The sequence below is a fragment of the Gadus morhua genome, chromosome 11 (assembly GCF_902167405.1).
Source record: "Gadus morhua chromosome 11, gadMor3.0, whole genome shotgun sequence".
In the NCBI taxonomy this organism is placed as follows: Eukaryota; Metazoa; Chordata; class Actinopteri; order Gadiformes; family Gadidae; genus Gadus; species Gadus morhua.
In genome coordinates, this window is record NC_044058.1 from 15,559,653 (window position 1) to 15,576,347 (window position 16,695).

The 16,695-nt window shown below is 51.8% G+C and overlaps 1 protein-coding gene across 1 annotated transcript in view; it reads right to left on the bottom strand.

The window, feature by feature from the left end:
- Positions 1 to 16,589, bottom strand: part of dop1a (DOP1 leucine zipper like protein A) — a 28,216-nt gene extending 11,627 nt beyond the window's left edge. The window contains 22 exon segments of the mRNA XM_030370204.1: positions 506 to 617; positions 871 to 3,115; positions 3,381 to 3,649; positions 4,142 to 4,242; positions 4,785 to 4,937; positions 5,331 to 5,623; positions 6,255 to 6,625; positions 6,627 to 6,760; positions 8,197 to 8,472; positions 9,765 to 9,885; positions 10,315 to 10,434; positions 10,526 to 10,646; positions 11,259 to 11,373; positions 12,344 to 12,453; positions 13,134 to 13,233; positions 13,427 to 13,525; positions 13,823 to 14,012; positions 14,714 to 14,884; positions 15,086 to 15,267; positions 15,413 to 15,608; positions 15,950 to 15,988; positions 16,362 to 16,589. Coding sequence (XP_030226064.1) covers positions 506 to 617; positions 871 to 3,115; positions 3,381 to 3,649; positions 4,142 to 4,242; positions 4,785 to 4,937; positions 5,331 to 5,623; positions 6,255 to 6,625; positions 6,627 to 6,760; positions 8,197 to 8,472; positions 9,765 to 9,885; positions 10,315 to 10,434; positions 10,526 to 10,646; positions 11,259 to 11,373; positions 12,344 to 12,453; positions 13,134 to 13,233; positions 13,427 to 13,525; positions 13,823 to 14,012; positions 14,714 to 14,884; positions 15,086 to 15,267; positions 15,413 to 15,550 — 5,421 coding nt within the window. The 5' untranslated portion in view covers positions 15,551 to 15,608; positions 15,950 to 15,988; positions 16,362 to 16,589.
- Between the last annotated feature and the right edge of the window lie 106 nt (positions 16,590 to 16,695).

The following is a 16,695-nucleotide window of genomic DNA, read 5'->3' on the forward strand; positions in this document are numbered from 1 at the left end:
GCTTCCAAATACAGCCAGGTATGCACTGCTTGTGCTCTACTCCGTTGAAACGATGTGATTCTACAAATATCAGGGCGAAATTCCCGCTCCTGCAATTATAAGCAATGTCAATTGAGCGTGTTGCAATATCAACCAGATTAATTTAACATGCCTACCACTCAACAGCACACTCAGCCTAATAATAGACAGACTTAAAACAATTAAGTCCACATCATCTTTCCTAATTATTCACAAGCCAGCGTGACAGTGGATTAATTAGACCACAAACGTCGTCAACCTGAAATCCCATCAGATACAAACCATAAGTCGGCCTTATGGCCTAATGGATAAGCAAATACGACGTCACAGGAGTACTTTATAGTTCAAGCGAGGAGACACCAGAGGTCCCCTCTAGACGGCTACAGCCGGCTGGCAGCTAGTTGCCAACCCCCGCGTGATGAGGTTGCCTCTGTGAAAAGGTGACATCGTCAGCCATCAGCACATTGGTGGTAGACAGCGCCCCCACCTGATGGTACTGGGAAGATGGGTCCAGGAGGCAGTAGTGGATGATTGCAGTCACCCCCTCGAGCACAGTCAGAATCAAGTCCGGAGGGATGCACAGAGCCATCCACTGAGGTCTGGATCAACAAGCAACGACAGGGAACAGACTTTATGAATAATTCAAGAATCTTTAAGAATCGTTACGAAGAACATACATCTATGAAGCACATGTGCCAATGCTGATGTACCAATAAACAAGCACTCTTCAACTCCCTGGGCCATGCGAGTTAAGATGTGTATATGTATACCCACAACGCTGCAGACTAACTGTATTAATATCATTTGCTGATTATGAAAGGAGTCAAAAAGGTCAAAGGCTCCCGGCCTCACCTGACGTCGGTTATGCCGCTCTCGTAGCGGTACTGCTGCAGCAGGTTGTCCAGGTTCCGGCAGAGCTGCAGCGTGACCGAGGCCACCACACGGCGCAGCACGCGCCCCATGTAGGGCAGCGTGGCCGTGATCAGCCCCATCCACTGCGGGTGCATCTTGCAGGCGTGGTGCTGATGCAGCGCCCGGATCACCGCGCACAGGAACATGCCCTGCGCCGTGATGGGCTGCCCGTGGAGGTACTGCAGCGAGGTCATGGGCTGCTGAGGGTTCACGTGCTCCACCTCGCTGCAGCCCAGCAGCTCGAACCCGGGCCCCGCCGCCGCCCCTATCCCGCCGCCGCCGCCCCCGGCCCCGCCGCCGGCCCCGCCCACGCCCCCGGCCCCGACGCCCAGCCCGCCCTCGCCGCCCTCCTCCTGCGGCAGCAGCACGCGGTGCTCCAGCTCCACCAGGCTCTGCAGCAGCCGCAGCAGCTGCGACTGCACGGCGCAGCAGCCGTCGATGCGCTCCTCCGTCAGGTTGATCACGCTGTCCTCCGACAGGCCCTCCTCCGTGGCGGCCGCGCTGGCGCCCGACGCCCGCTGCTCGTGCCACTTCTGCGCGCTGAAGATGGTGGAGAGCAGGCAGTGGAGCACCACCTTCTGCACCTTGCACTTGGACAGCACGTCGCCGATGAAGGAGGCGAAGCCCTTGGCCGAGCCGCCCGTGGCCTTGGCCAGCTCGCCGAACAGCAGCGTGAGCACCTCCACGCTGGTCAGCTGCATGGCGCGGTTGCCCGCCAGCTCCTGGGCGCCCGCCGCCACGTGTGCAGAGTAGTAGCTGCGCAGGAAGTACAGGCAGAGGGAGATGACGATCTCCAGGTACATGGCGCTGCGGAAGGAGTGCGTGTGGGAGTCCTGCGGCAGGGGGCAGTAGAAGTCCTTGCCCATGACCGACACCCGGTGCCGGGCCAGCAGGTTCTGCAGCAGGGACAGCTGCGGAGTGTAGGTGTTGTTGACGCTGGTGGTGGAGATGGCGCTGACGAAGCCGGCGGGAGACGCCCGCAGCATGGCGGCGACCGCCGACAGGGCGTGGAGCGAGCGCGACGAGTCGTAGAGCTGCAGGTAGAGCAGGACGTGCTGGTAGAGGGGGTGGATGTTGAAGCGGGGCAGGGCGGGCGACGGCCGGCGCGCTCCCGCCGCGCCGACCCCGCCGCTCGTAGCAGAGAGAGGTGCGCCGCCGCCGCTAGCGCCGGTCCCGCCACAGGGCGATCCCGTGTCGCTCTCGATCTCCGACACGTCGCCCTCCCCGCAGCTGTACCAGTTCTCCAGGTCCAGGCTGTCGCCGAAGAAGATGTTGGGCGGCCGGGTCTTCTCGGCCTGGATGGCGGCCTTGCGCAGCCTCTCCTCCTCCTTCCTCTTGGCCTTCTTCACCTTGGGCTTGGCGCCGGGGGATTTGTCCGACAGCCGCTCCATGATCTTGCCCTTCAGGCTGAGCTGGGTGCTGCTGTGGCTGCGCTTGCGGGCCTGCTGGGGGTCCTCCACCTGCAGGCGGAGGTCCGCCGCCGGGGGGCCCAGGCTGTCCGGCAGCGTGACGATGGAGGGCGACGAGCTGTGGCGGGTGATGCCCTCCCGCTGCTGCTGCTGCTCCTCCTCCGAGACGCCCTCCGCCGCGCCCACCGACAGGAACTCCAGGGTGCCCCCCGCCACCATCTCCGGCAGGCTCTGGTGGGGCACGTCGGGGGCCGGGGCCGCGTCCAGGCGGGTCCCCGTGGAGGTGTCGGAGGAGCTGGTGCTGTCCGAGTCCGTGTGCGTCCAGGCTTCGGGCGGGGACGGGGTCTCGGCGGGCGCTTCCTCCTCCTCCTCGTCCAACTCCTCCTCCTCCTCCTCCTCCTCCTCTTCCTCCTCCTCCTCCTCAGCTAAACTCACCACCCGGTCGATCAGCTCCTCCAGCAAGCAGGCAACGACCTCCTCTATGGGGTCCCCCTCCTCTGCCGAGGGTTCCGATCCGTTGACCAGGTGACTGCCGCCGGCGTCGGGCTCTTTGAAGCTGCCCTTGCCAACGGCGGAGGACTGAGAGCCGCAGGACTCCAAGCTCTTGGGCTCCCCCTGCTGGTCGGCCGAGGAATACTCGCTGGCCAGCTGCAGGTTCTCGAGGCTCATGCTGAGAACAGACAGGCTGTCGCTGAGGGGGTTGACGGTCAGACAGAAGGGTTCCAGGTCCCCCAGCGGCAGGCTTCCTGGCGGCTGATCCTCCCTTTGGCTGAACGCTACGATGAGAACAAATCAATTAGAAAAAGTGTTGCTGTACTCTACATTGATCAATGTTATATACAGTGGTTTGTGTTGATAACAGATCAGCACGTACATAACTTTAATTAAATAAGAATACTTAAAATGTTTATCGTCCTTTTGTAATCTTCACCCTTTTATATTATGTATTTAGTGTCTTAAAGAATTCAGAAAGTGTCTTAAAGAATTCAGAAAAGCTACTTTTTAAAATGCATTGTTAATAACTACAAGAACATTGCTTACCATCGGAGAAGCCAGAATCCCTGATGTAGAAGTCCTCCGGGGTGTCCTGCTCGGTGGGGGGCGTGGGGAGGGTCTGGGCCCAGTGGCGCTGGGCCTGGACCCTCTGGATGGAGACGCGGTGGGTCTTGGGGTGCAGCAGGAGCAGGAGCAGCGGCTCCAGGACCCGGGCGATGTCGTGCCTCTGCAGCACCTGGTTGAGCCAGGCCCGGCCCACCGAGCTGGCCGACGGGTCCCAGTAACTCAGGCTGTCCAGCATGATGAACAGAGACCTGGGGGGAGGAGGACAGGGGGGAGAGGGTGGGAGAGGGAGAGATGTAGAGAGGGGGGGTAGAGGGATGGAGGAAGAGAGGGGTCGAGGGAAAGAGGGGTAGAGGAAGATAGAGGGAGAGAGAGGGGTCCATGGAGAGAGAGGGGTAGAGGAAGAGAGGAAGAGAGGGGTAGAGGAAGATGGAGGGAGAGAGAGGGGTCGATGGAGAGAGAGGGGTAGAGGGATGGAGGGGTAGAGGAAGATAGAGGGAGAGAGAGGGGTCGATGGAGAGAGAGGGGTAGAGGGATGGAGGGGTAGAGGAAGATAGAGGGAGAGAGAGGGGTAGATGGAGAGATATAGAGGGAGAGAGGGGGAGAGGAAGATACATGTGAAGAGAGAGTGACGCATGTCATGGAATACAGAACTGGCATTTAACCGACCTTGAATGAGCCTCGGTTTAAATGAGCCGTAAGAACCAAACGACAGACATGTTTCATCGGGGACAGGGTTTTACCGGTCAAATGTGCGGGTGAAAGGGGAAGACTTTGTGATGTTCAAGTCTCTTGTCAGGTGCCACAGCACCGAGAACTTGACGTGAGCCTCCAGGCGAATTCTCTGTGAAGGGATCAGGATCACAATTAGGCAGCAAATAGAACACACACACACACACGACAGCCATATTATCCTCTGCTGAGCGCATGTATGTGTCACACTGCACGGCTCTGTATGCTTTGTGTTTATGCAGTTATTTTATTTGCAGACCGGAATTCTCTCTCCTCTCTTTATTCTCCCCAGTTCACCATTATATTATTTTAACCTGAGAAAGCAACGTTCAGTACCTACAAAAGCGCTATATAAGTTGACTGTGTTGTCAGTATTATAAATATCATCATGATTGTAAGGAATACAAATTAAGACAACAAACAAATAATGGCCAGGAAGTGTTCCTTAAAGGGCGACTGCGTGCGTTTTGTTCACGACGACCAATGTTAAATCATATTATATATAGGTCAGTTCCCTTTATTACATGGCTGTGTATCCATCTCTCATGCGGCTACCCTGTACGTTGCATGACGGCCACATGTGAAATGAGGTCAAGCATGCTGGACTGCAGGGAGAATGCGTCAGAAGGTTATCATGTTAGGGCGTGGCCGAACCTTGTCCCGGTGCATGAGCTGCTGGCTGATGACGTCCTCGCAGATGCTGGAGGAGGGCACCAGGTTGTGGAGCTGGTAGAAGAGCTCCACGCTGCGCTGGTGGTGCTGTGGCGTGCCCTCGCCTAGCTGCTCCCACAGGATCACAGCCACGCTCTGGCAAGGGGGACGAGGAGGGGGCAGGATTAGCAAGGCTAGGCTAGGCTAAGCTAGGCTGGGGGAAGATAGTTCTACCAAGGCTACTAGTGTAGTCAAACGGTAACATCATACCCTGCTTATTATCGTATTACAACAATAAGTGCTTGACTCTCCTGGGAACTAAGTGGAAGGTGTGGTGTAGTAGTGTTAATGTGGGCTTTCTGATTGTATATTTATATTATTGTGTGGTATAATAACAATGATTAATATACATGTCTGTCTATGATATTCGAGCAAACACAAATTGTTTCAAATAGCTTTGTTATGCACTATAAAGAAGTTAGAAGTCTGAGTTTGACAGGAGTGTGGCCTGAACAAGTCCACATTATAATAGGATTCTTGGTGGGTTACCTTGAAGAAGTCTGTCTTGTGCGCCATGTACTTGAGTATTCCCTGAGTGAGTGGCGGGCGGATCACCACGGCAACGCGGCCCTGGCTGGGACTCATGGGCTGCTGGGCCGACTCAGGGCCCCCGCCGCCCGGGGGGCCCTCGCTCTCGGCCGTGACCATGGCGACAGACTGGGTGAGCCCCACCAGGTCCATGAGCAGGGAGATGGCCACGCCCTGCAGGCTGAAGTCCACGTCCAGGCAGCAGGCGTCCATCAGGGTCTGCAGCCAGGCAGGCGGCACCGCCTGGTCGCTCTCTGCAGGGGGAGGAAGAGGAGGGAGGGGAGGAAGAGGAGGGAGGGGAGGAGTGAGGAAGAGGAGGGAGGGGAGGGAGAGGATGGAGGGGAGGGAGGAAGAGGAGGGAGGGGAGGGAGAGGATGGAGGGGAGGGAGGAAGAGGAGGGAGGGGAGGAAGAGGAGGGAGGGGAGGGGAGGGGAGAAAGAGGAGGGAGAGGAGCAGACAGTGTAGGGGTTGAATTATTGAAGGGTTTCCACTGTTGCCGATGTATTATTGATACTCAAAAGTTCATAAAGTAGAAAATGGCCCGTTTGGTATTTGACACTATACTACCCTATACTTAAAAGAGATGAATCATCTAATATAAGTGATTTTTATGGCAGCTTTTGCACTACATATTTATCATATTAGTATATATATTAGAGCGTGGACCTTTTTACTCTGTGGGATGTTTTACTATGTGTTTAATAATATGTGCTATTTTTTCTTTTAAAATTCATTGACTGAGTGAACCGTACAAAAATTCCAATGCCCCTGTGCACCTGTAGTTCAACAAATGGCAAAATAAACACTTGGACCTTATCCTTTATTCCCAGCATCCACCTCTGTATCGGTGGTCCTCCACAATAACAGGTAATGAACCCGTCTCACCTCGCTGCTCCTCCTGTGAGGGGGAGGACTGGAGGTTGCCCTCGGCGATGTAAACGGGGAAGCTGGAGCACTCCAGGAACAGCTGACAGCCGGCCGCGAACGCCCGCACGTACTCCGTCTGCCGGGACCCCGGCCCCCCGGGAGCGGCCCCCGCCTCCGTCTGTCCCCCCGGCCGCACGCAGGCCCCCTGCGGCCCACCCACCGCGGCGGGCTCCAGCTCGCAGCTGTCGGCCCGCCGGTCGCGGCCCGCCCGCTGGGGGACGATGTACAGGGTGATGAGGTGGGAGAGGAACCGCTGGAAGTGCTCCAGGCAGCGCTGCATCACGGGCCTCTCCTGGGGCCGGGCCGGGGGGGGGGGCGACGGGGGGGTCCACCTCCTCGGACCCGCCGGCGCGGTACTGCACAAAGTCGCTGAAGCCGCACTCCGAGGAGCGGCTGCCCGCCGGGGGCTCCGCGTTGTTGTCCTGGAACACCTCCCCGTTCCCGGGGAAGACCGGGGAGGTGGCCTGTGGCAGAGGACAACCAAGCGGAGGGAGGGCGGAGTGAGCATTTCGACATGATGCACCTCTATAGCGTCTCGCATTCAGAAACAAGTGCTTTGTGGGAGCAGAACATGTCTCATGTCTGGGCTCCAAGGTAGTTGATATGAGCGCATCATAGAGAAACCAATACCATCATACAGACGAATACAAACACTTAGATAAGTACAGCACAGCTGTTTGGTTGTTCTCCCTCTGCAGCTAAATCTGGAGCAATTTGCAAATCAGGTCTGCAGCCGCAGACAGACCCACAGACTGTCTTTGCGGGTTGAATCCCACAATGCTTTGCTACAAGTGGCCGTTACAGGCGTTCTAAAACGCATCTGAGTTGAGGCAGGACTCCAGTCATAGAGCCTTGACTCAGATGGTCGATCCATAGTACTTTAATGTCCCTTTAGAGCGACTTTGATTGCAGTTCAGAGAGACGATGAGGGTTTGGAGGGGGGGTGGGAGAGGCAATGCTCAACGTGATTTGAAACGGCGCACCTATGTGGCACCATATGCCAGTATATTGCTTTTGTTTCCATTACTCTAGCCACACAGAGACAGAGAGAGGAAGAGAGACACAGAGACAGAGAGAGAAAGAGAGGGACTCAGGTGCTGCTGAACCATCCATGAGAGACCAATTCCCGGTCTCTAATGGGGCTGCCTGCGGTCCATCTGTCCTGTCCCCTGGGTGTGAGCTTTTGGTGAGGCTTCAGTGCGCTCACAAAGCACTTGAAACAGCCAGGTAGATGGACAGGGACCAGGAGGACCTCTGAGGCCCAGAGTTATATCCTCTGAGTGGATCTTCAAAAGCCTTGTGCTCAGCGAAAGAGAGAGCGAGAGAGAGAAAGAGACATTGAGCGAGAGTAGGAGATTGCCAGGCCCAGGCGCTTGACCCCCAAGCCAAAAGCAACACAGAGCAGAGGCGTGCAGGGTGCCAACCGGAGCCTGCCCTGGGAAGAGGGGATGCCATCAGAGCATAAGGGGCCAAACTGGGTCTTGCCCCTAACGGGGCTGCACCACAGGGGTCAGGGAGGGTTGTGTTACACTATAAAGCCCACATGATGAGAGGAATGAGTCATCAGCTTCCAAATATCAGACGCTACTTCAAGGCTTGGAAGCACTTGTTTTCGGACGAGGACAAGATAAAACAGTTTTAGTGATGCAGGGGAACAAGGGCTAAATGACTAATTCTGTGATTCCCCTCGTGTCTTTCATGTTGATCATGTCGTTCACCAAGCCCTGCTTGCGTACGAGTGCGACTACATGAAGGTAAACTCAGGCCGACCAATGGAGTTGCGTTCTTTGTGGAGGAATCAAAAGGAGAACCGCAGTTCCCCCAAACACACCAAAGTATTACATCAGTCAGAGAAAAAGTAAAGCGTTCTCTTTCTTATCTTGTCTCTTTTCTGTCTCACCTGTCCATTCCCCTCGCCGCCGGCCATGTCCTGGGTGGTTGAGGTCGTGGGGGTGTTAGCGGGCGCGCCGTGGCCCTGGGCCCTCGAGCCGCGGAGGGGGGGAAGGGACAGAGGGGACACCAGGGGCGGCTGCACCTTGCTGAGGATCTTGGAGCAGAGGCACAGGCAGTGGGTGAGCTCCTCCAGCCCCAGCGCCTGGAGGTGGCCGGTCAGCGCCGCCACCATGCGGAGCAGCAGCTGGGGGAGGTGCTCCGTCTGGATCTCGATGTAGGTCTCCTGTGGGGGGGAGCAGAGCAGGGCAGGGTGAGGACTCGGGGGAGAAGGGTGGAGGAGACTGCGATGTGGGAGTCCCACACTGACAAACAGACTCTGATGCTGCGATCGATGATTCCTCACTGTTGTAGATGATACTTACCGTACAGTCTGGGATCTTAACTTAGATCACCCGTCTCTCTTCTACCTCGATACTAATACATTTTATAATGAATTAAGAGGGATATATGATACGGTTTGCTTTCTATATCTGTTGGAGAATAAAACTAGTTAAATTCTAAATGGCCCAGGAAAATGATGAGAATTCAGAGTTGGGGAAACAAAGTCAGGAAATTAGCATAGAATTAAGGATCATATTTCTTAAATATGTGAAGGAATGAGGGAGCAAATTAACACATAAATGACGGACAGACAGAACACACACATACAGAGCATCAATTTCATTTTCACAAAGGCATAGCCACGGTGGCCTTTTTCCACCACCAATCAAATTGGTGGTGGAAATATTGTGTCATTATCACTTCTAGTGTAAGTGAATATGAAATGTTGAAATGTAGCACAGAGATGTTAAAGCAGTCTTTTTTTGGGGGGGATGTTTTTGGCCGGATTTGTGGAAATGTAATCGCAGCCTTAAGTGAAGCAAGATGAGGTGAAGAAGCAGGAAAGAGCAGTACTTTACCTGGCATATTACCCTCATGCTTCTAGTAGGCTTCAAGGAGAGAGAGAGAGAGAGAGAGAGAGAGAGAGAGAGAGCAGAGAGATTCAACAGACAGGAGCAAGCAGAGCAAAGGGCACACACCACGCGACCACACACGCACACACACACACACACACACACACGCACACACACAAGTGGTGTAAGGAATTTCCAAACTGTATTCATTGGAAACACTATAGAAGGAGCTTGCATAGTTCGAATAGAAAGCAAAAATAAATTTGGCAGCAAGCTACGTAAATGATTTAATTTCTGAACCTGGCATTCAGAAAGGCTTTGCCCGCACACACACACACACACAGGGGAGAAACACACATCCTTTAGCCAGGAATGTCAAGCATTCTGCAAGAATACGGAGTAAAAAATCCTTGCAGCTTTAGGATCAACCTTGCAGTGATGCTTTAATTACACTGCAAGTGGGCCCAGAGTAGGAGGACAACATAAAAAGAAAGACTCAAAGTAGCCTCTTTAAACTGAAAGAATAAAGGGAGTGGACAAGATCCCATCAGGAACAACCGGTAACACGCCGGTGCTAAAACGCAGAAGGTCAGAGCTCAGGGCTGAGGCGTGTGGATCTCACCAAGGACACGATGTCCAGTAGGAAGTCCACCAGCTGGCAGAACTCCAGCAAGGAGAGTGATGGGGAATCTATGCTATAGGCGTTCCGCGGCACATCACTGGCAGCACCGTTCACCGTCCTCCTGCAAGGAAGAGTGGGTTAGACCGCAGCATGACATGTTTCTACCGCAGCCACCAACCACATCAAAGATATATGAGGTTGGCCAGCTCTGTGACTAAACCCGCTAGTGCGCTAACCAAGCAGGGAGTGTGCCCAGTGGCGACCCAGGTTTGGTTCCCTCCTGCGGTCCATTCAACTATTAATGTGATAATCAGGTCTGCTTGCTTACACGGTTAACAAATTTAACTGAGAAGTTAAATAGAAAGTTTCTCAATAATAATACACAAACATCAACGAGTCAATACCTCAAGACAATTGACCAAATATATCTGGAGATATAACTCAAGCCAGGACTAAAACAACAAATAGCTAAAGACGAAAAACAACTACATTGACTTGACATCCATACAAAACCTCGCCATCGACGTCGTTCCACAAGCAAACGCGCTACCTGCAGCACTCCTCAAACCAGCGGGCGATGTAGTCCCACATGTAGTAGGGCTCGAAGGAGTTGAAGAGGAGGTTGGCTGTTTTGATCAGCTCTGCAGTCTTCTTATTCTCCCTGAGCTTACTGGGGGGATCGATCAGAGAGGCCGGCATTAACAACAGGCTCAGGCTGCACCGAAAACATTAAGGAGGCTGAAACATGAGGCAGGGCCAACCTGCTGAGGTGGGAATGATCCTTGCTGAAGGGGCTCTGGTTCTGCAGGTCCAGCTCTGTTCGGCACTGGGTGTGCAGCGTGCGGAACACCTCGATCAGAACGTCTTCCAGGATGGCCGGCCCTGAGGGGGGAACAAGAGGAAATGGGTTCGGGTTGAATATATTACATGGAAGTTCTTCATTGTACAACAACTACTACTAGGCAGTTTGCAAAAGTTTTACGGTTGTTTATTTGGAACCATTTACTCAGAATGGACTCTAAAGGGTGGGATTGCCAGCAGCAGAACTTTTATGAACAGAGCGGGTTCACAGGCCCGTACTACAGCACATCAAACCACAGCAGCATTGATCTGTGGGTCATCAGCTCTAAACACGAGAGCAATGGTGCCCAACGAGGGTGTCAGGGCGGGCACACCAGGTTGGTCTAGGAGTACAGTCCACCATCCAGACATAGGGAATCTCTATAATTGGTCATCTTTACAATATCTTCTTCCATGTAATGCATGTCTGTTGAAAGTATAACATATTGAGTGCCAACTGCTAATAACCTAGTATATATAGTATCCTGGAAATAATATATGGAACATTTATGCCCATCATGCCCTAAAACTTTAATTTGGTGTTCTTTGAATTTCTGGATGGGTCAAGGTGTGTCTTTGCCCCCAAATAAGGTTGGAACCCCTGCAGTAGAGAAACAGTACAGAATATATCGGCACCTTCACAAATTGACTCACCCAGCTCAGGCTTGTCCAGCAGACTGATGAGGATCCGGAAGGGCTTGAGGTCGTGCATCAGTACGCTCTCCTCCTCCCCCCCTCGGGCCTTCCCCTGCAGGATCCTCACCATCGCCTGGGGGACCACACACACACACACACACACACACACACACACACACACACACACACACACACACACACACACACACACACACACACACACACACACACACACACACACACACACACGATATTTAGAGTTGCCCAGGATTGCTAATTAGATCATTCCTGGCTAAATTCTACAGGAGCGCCAGCGTGTTTGGAATCAGTGCGGGCCCATCCACCTGTGCCGTGTGAGCACGCCTCATGTTTCACGCTTCGTCTGCCACAAAATGAGCCGCATACCCGGGAACAGACGTTCCCGGCAGCACCCACAGACACCCCCCCCAGGGGTGCTTGCAACAAGTGGCATGCGGAACGCCAGATGGCAGGGAAAATATTTGGAAAACACGCAGCCTATATTAACGTATAGGTTGGTGAAAGTACAAAAACAGAAAAAAATAGAAAAAAAAAAAATCTCCCTGGTGATCGCTCTCTTTTTTCCTGCAACGGTCCGACTCACTTCCCTTGGGGGCCTGGGATGCATCACACCCCAGCTGCACGATGGGGGAGCCATTGTTGTAGCCACGGGGGACTTACATAAGGGGGTGTGAGTGTGGTGTGTATCTGACCCAGTCATGAAGCACACTGGGCAGACGGCTTCAAAGGGAAGGCCCCTGGGACAGAGAGAGTCGCTGTGTGTGTGTGTGTGTGTGTGTGTGTGTGTGTGTGTGTGTGTGTGTGTGTGTGTGTGTGTGTGTGTGTGTGTGTGTGTGTGTGTGTGTGTGTGTGTGTGTGTGTGTGTGTCACACATTAAGGACCTCCCTCTCCTTCATTCAAGTATTTCTCTGAAGCCTTACGATTTGGGATTTTCAACTTTGTTTTTTATTTTAGGCCGATTTCAAACATGAGCGCAGCTGTGTTTATCGGTGACCTGGATTCGAGGTGTGTGTGCATGTGTAGGTGTATGTGCGAGTGAGTAAGTGAGCGAGTCTGAGTTCTACCTGAACAAGCATGTCTTTGGAGAAGGTGTTAAAGTAGTGGCTAGCGTGCTCCTCAGGGTTGCTCTGCCGTGCACTGCGAGGTCCTGTCCTCACACCGTTGTTGTCAAAGCCTTTGGAAGAACACAAGAGTACAAAACATCACGCTTCTTTATATGGTTCACCGGCATCATAGATGTTAGGACCAAGGCCAGGTATGCAGTGCATCTGAGAGTGCATTTAAGTGGTTCGTAATGGTTGTTGAAATCTAGAATCGATCAGCCAAGCAGACACTTACCGTTTGTTTAGGATTTTTTTATCCAGTGCAAGCAAGTTGCAAATCAACACAGAGAGAACACAGTTAAAGACAATGATCACGAGACCACAACAATGAAAGTCACGTTAAGACCTATGCACAGACAATGAGAATTGTCAATTAAGGTCAGATCTATTCATTTATAATTACCACAGGATACTTTTAATATTGGTTTTTGGAATGATGCAGGAACAGGTTACAGAGTTATACACTAGGCTCCCACCTGTATATGGATTACATTTTAAATAACAGGGCTGTCCTTTCCTTTTGGTGTACTATGGCATTTATGTGCATTAGTCTTTAGTAGTGACTATTACAAGAATGTTAGTTAATGCAAAACACATATATATATACACACACATATAATATGCAATAACATACAATATATACAGACATAGTGTGTGTGTGTGTGTGTGTGTGTGTGTGTGTGTGTGTGTGTGTGTGTGTGTGTGTGTGTGTGTGTGTGTGTGTGTGTGTGTGTGTGTGTGTGTGTCCCACCCAGCAGCCACGCGTAGAGTCTGCGGTTAAGCGACATGTCTCTCCTCAGAACGACATGCAGAGCAGCACACAGGATCCGAATCATGTCCGGTCTCGTCACCTGAACACCAAACACACACACACAACAGAGTATAACGATCATCTGCTAAATAACCCCACACACACACACACACACACACACACACACACACACACACACACACACACACACACACACACACACACACACACACACACACACACACACACACACACACACACACACACACACACACACACACACCAGTGCTGACCTGGCTCATGTGGAAGGGGAAGCAGAAGAGGATCAGGTCAAGGGTGCTGCGCTGCACCAACACACTGGAGTCCTGGACCGAGGTGCTCACTGCCTCCACCTGCAGGGCGCATCAGGGACAGCACACACATGTACAGACACGCACAGCTTATTAACATGCTAGCCCCGTCCAGAGTTAATGGAATGGAAATCGAGTGAGACAAAATTGTTTTTCTCAATAACTTTAAACCTAAAGTCAGTGATCATTGACAGTTATGGTGACGTCAATTATTGGTTATTTGCGCTTGGTTATTTATTTTGATTGATGTTCTATTTCAACTATAGCATGTCAACACGTGTAGCATTAGTTGAATCAAATCAAAAATGAAAGTATGATAGAAAGACGTGATGTGGGCACCATGAGTTCGATGTCGCTGCCCATGACGTAGAGCTGGTCCTCCATGGTCAGCTTGCGGTTGAGGTGCAACAGCACGAAGGTGACCCCAGGCAGGCGCACGGCGGGGCTGGTCAGGATGCTGCCCCACAGGGCGCTGTAGAAGGCCGACTGCTCCACAGCCGCCGCCACCTTCTCCAGCAGGGTGTTGGTTCTGTAGGAGGGAGAGGCAGGGTGGGGGAACACAATAGTAGGCTATTGTTACCCAAGACACAACAGAGCTCTGGGGGCCCTGGGACTGCCTTGGGGTTCATCAGATATGGAGGACAGGAAGTGGAAAGATATACTTGTGAAAATGTGCAAAGTCATAAAATGTCTGTGTGTAGAAAAGGTTTATCTGAGAATTTCTGATAGGGTTTATTCTGGTGTACTTTTCAGGCAGGGCTCTGGGCTGTTATCTACACGGTTAGGGCGTGGTCAAGTTGTGCTATTGATATCATACAGTCAATAGCCCAGAGTGAGCTGGTTACTGAACGTAAACAAGGTTAGCAATTACTGGGCGGTACTGACTACTGTAATAGTGAGCAAACTCAACTGGCTGTAGTGAGCTTGATAGATGTCTGCTTACTTTTATAACAGTTGCATGCAAGGGATGTACAAAAAACACATATTCACCGACTGCAAGTAACAATCATATTCCTTTGCGTGGCTCAACAGTAAAACACATACTCCAACTAGAATTAATGATTTGCCTACTGCTTTCTGTGAGCACCTAGCAGGTTTAGTATGCAAGCTTAGTTAGTTTGTAGTTTACTTTTGTTCACCAACAGTAGAACAAAAATACATCAAAACTACCATCAGCGCTTCTCAACTCTTTTTTCGATTGAGTATGAATTGTGTTATTGCTCTGCCCACCTGTCATAGTACTCTGACCCCTCCTCCAGGCCCGGCAGGACCCCTGTCAGCAGGCCTTGGAGACCCGGTTTCAGCGTCTTGCCCAGGGGGAGGTAGTAGGTTTCGTAGAGACCCAGAAGGGCTGGTTTCACGGACATCGCCGCATTGGACAGTAAAGGGAACAGCCCGGCACTACAGTGGCAGAAGGGGAAGTACTGCATTAACTTCTGAAAATATCGTGTAGCATTATTTATTCATCTGACTATTCTTATCAACATTGTGTATTCAGTACACACTGACAACGGAACTCAACCGCAATCGGGGGCTGATGGAATCGGAGCAGCCTTGTATTTAGATACAGGTCTTTAGATACAGGTATCGGTGGTGACCTACCTGTAAAGAAAGAGATCTTTGGCCAGCCTCTTGGGTCCTATGATCTTGAAGATGATCTCGTAGGTCTCCAGCGCCTTGCGGTGGACCCCGCTGGGCAGGGCCGGGTGCAGGCATTGGGCCAGACGTTTGCCAATCGTCAGCTTCTTCGGAACCACCTGGTACTTTGCATTGTTCTGCAATACCTTGGAAACCCAATCCCCACAAATATGGACTATTAGCCAAGCCTTTTCACATTACATTCATGTAACTGTGAGTGAAAGAAATCAAGACCTTTATGAATGGGTAACTACACGGCGACGAGACACAAGTACAAAGGATCGGGTGTACCTTGTTAAGCTTGCCCAGTGCAGAGATGAGATCGGCCCATTCACTGGAGTACTCAAAGTTCTTCAAGGCCTTGTCCACAGCTGCCACATAGTTCCTGTACTTGGAGTCGCTGAGCAGCTCCACTTCCTCTGTGTTCATTCTCCCGGGTGACGATTCTGATACTGCACGACACTAAGCAAGCAATTGTGCATCACACCTGTAAAGGGCAAAGAAGATGACGAAGAAAACAGATCAAAGATTAACAGGTAGACACTCATTAAAAAGTGAAAGTTGTTGGATCATGGTATGTGTTCGTGTGCTCGGTCTTCAGACAAGTAAATGACAAACCATGCAATTAAAACTTCATAAAAAATAATGCAATGACAATCACGTTGGGATATCACTTAAAATGTGAACCAAAAATAATGGATTCACATTTTAAGTGGATTACTAGGTAAAGGGTTAGGGTTAGGGTCAGTGTTTTCAGAAACATACATTATGAAAAAAGGCAGTTCAGAGATAAACAAACATTCAGAGACCAGTAGCAGTTCGACCTACCAGCAGATCACCTGTTATCCACGACAGAACATTCATCGCCTGCGGGATAGAAAATAAATGGGTTGAGCAAACTAAGTTACACGCAGGTGAATTGAGGGCCATTTGAGACGCTAAGGGGGGAGGCGCTGCTTTCGGTTAGCTGGGTACACCCAAGCTACCTCACATATGCTGTAACCAGCGATTCCAACATCACTCATCATCCATAACGCGACCAGCATTCAAGCTCACCGCTATTGAATTTCGGTCCAGCGCTGTCCTGCATTCGTACGGACACTACGTCACTTTAAAAAAGGGCTGTCAAAGCCTGAATCCGGCAGCTAGCCAATGTGAGCGGCAGTATATCCAAGAGACGCAAGATGCTGCGGTGGCTCAGCTTCTGGGCCCCGGCTAAAATGTCGCTCAATTTAACTACCTGTGTGTTGCATAACACGACTTCACAGGTCACGTGGTGGAGATATGGCTCACTGTGCTCTACATAGTGTCGGCATTTTAAGAGATTCCTTCTCGGTTATTAAAAAAACGACCCTAGACATCACCGTAGTTCAGCGGCCAGGAAGGAAGAAACACAAAGCGATTGACAGCTCCCAGGCTGCATTGCGGATTGGTTGCGCGTACGCTACGTAGTGGGCGTATCTACCTTGTTCCCAGGCGTTCTCTTCTGACATAAGAAAGCCTGAAACTGGAGGCTCACAATGAGCGTTATCGGTGAAAGAGACAGAGAGGGTGGGACTTTCAGTTCGGTTGTT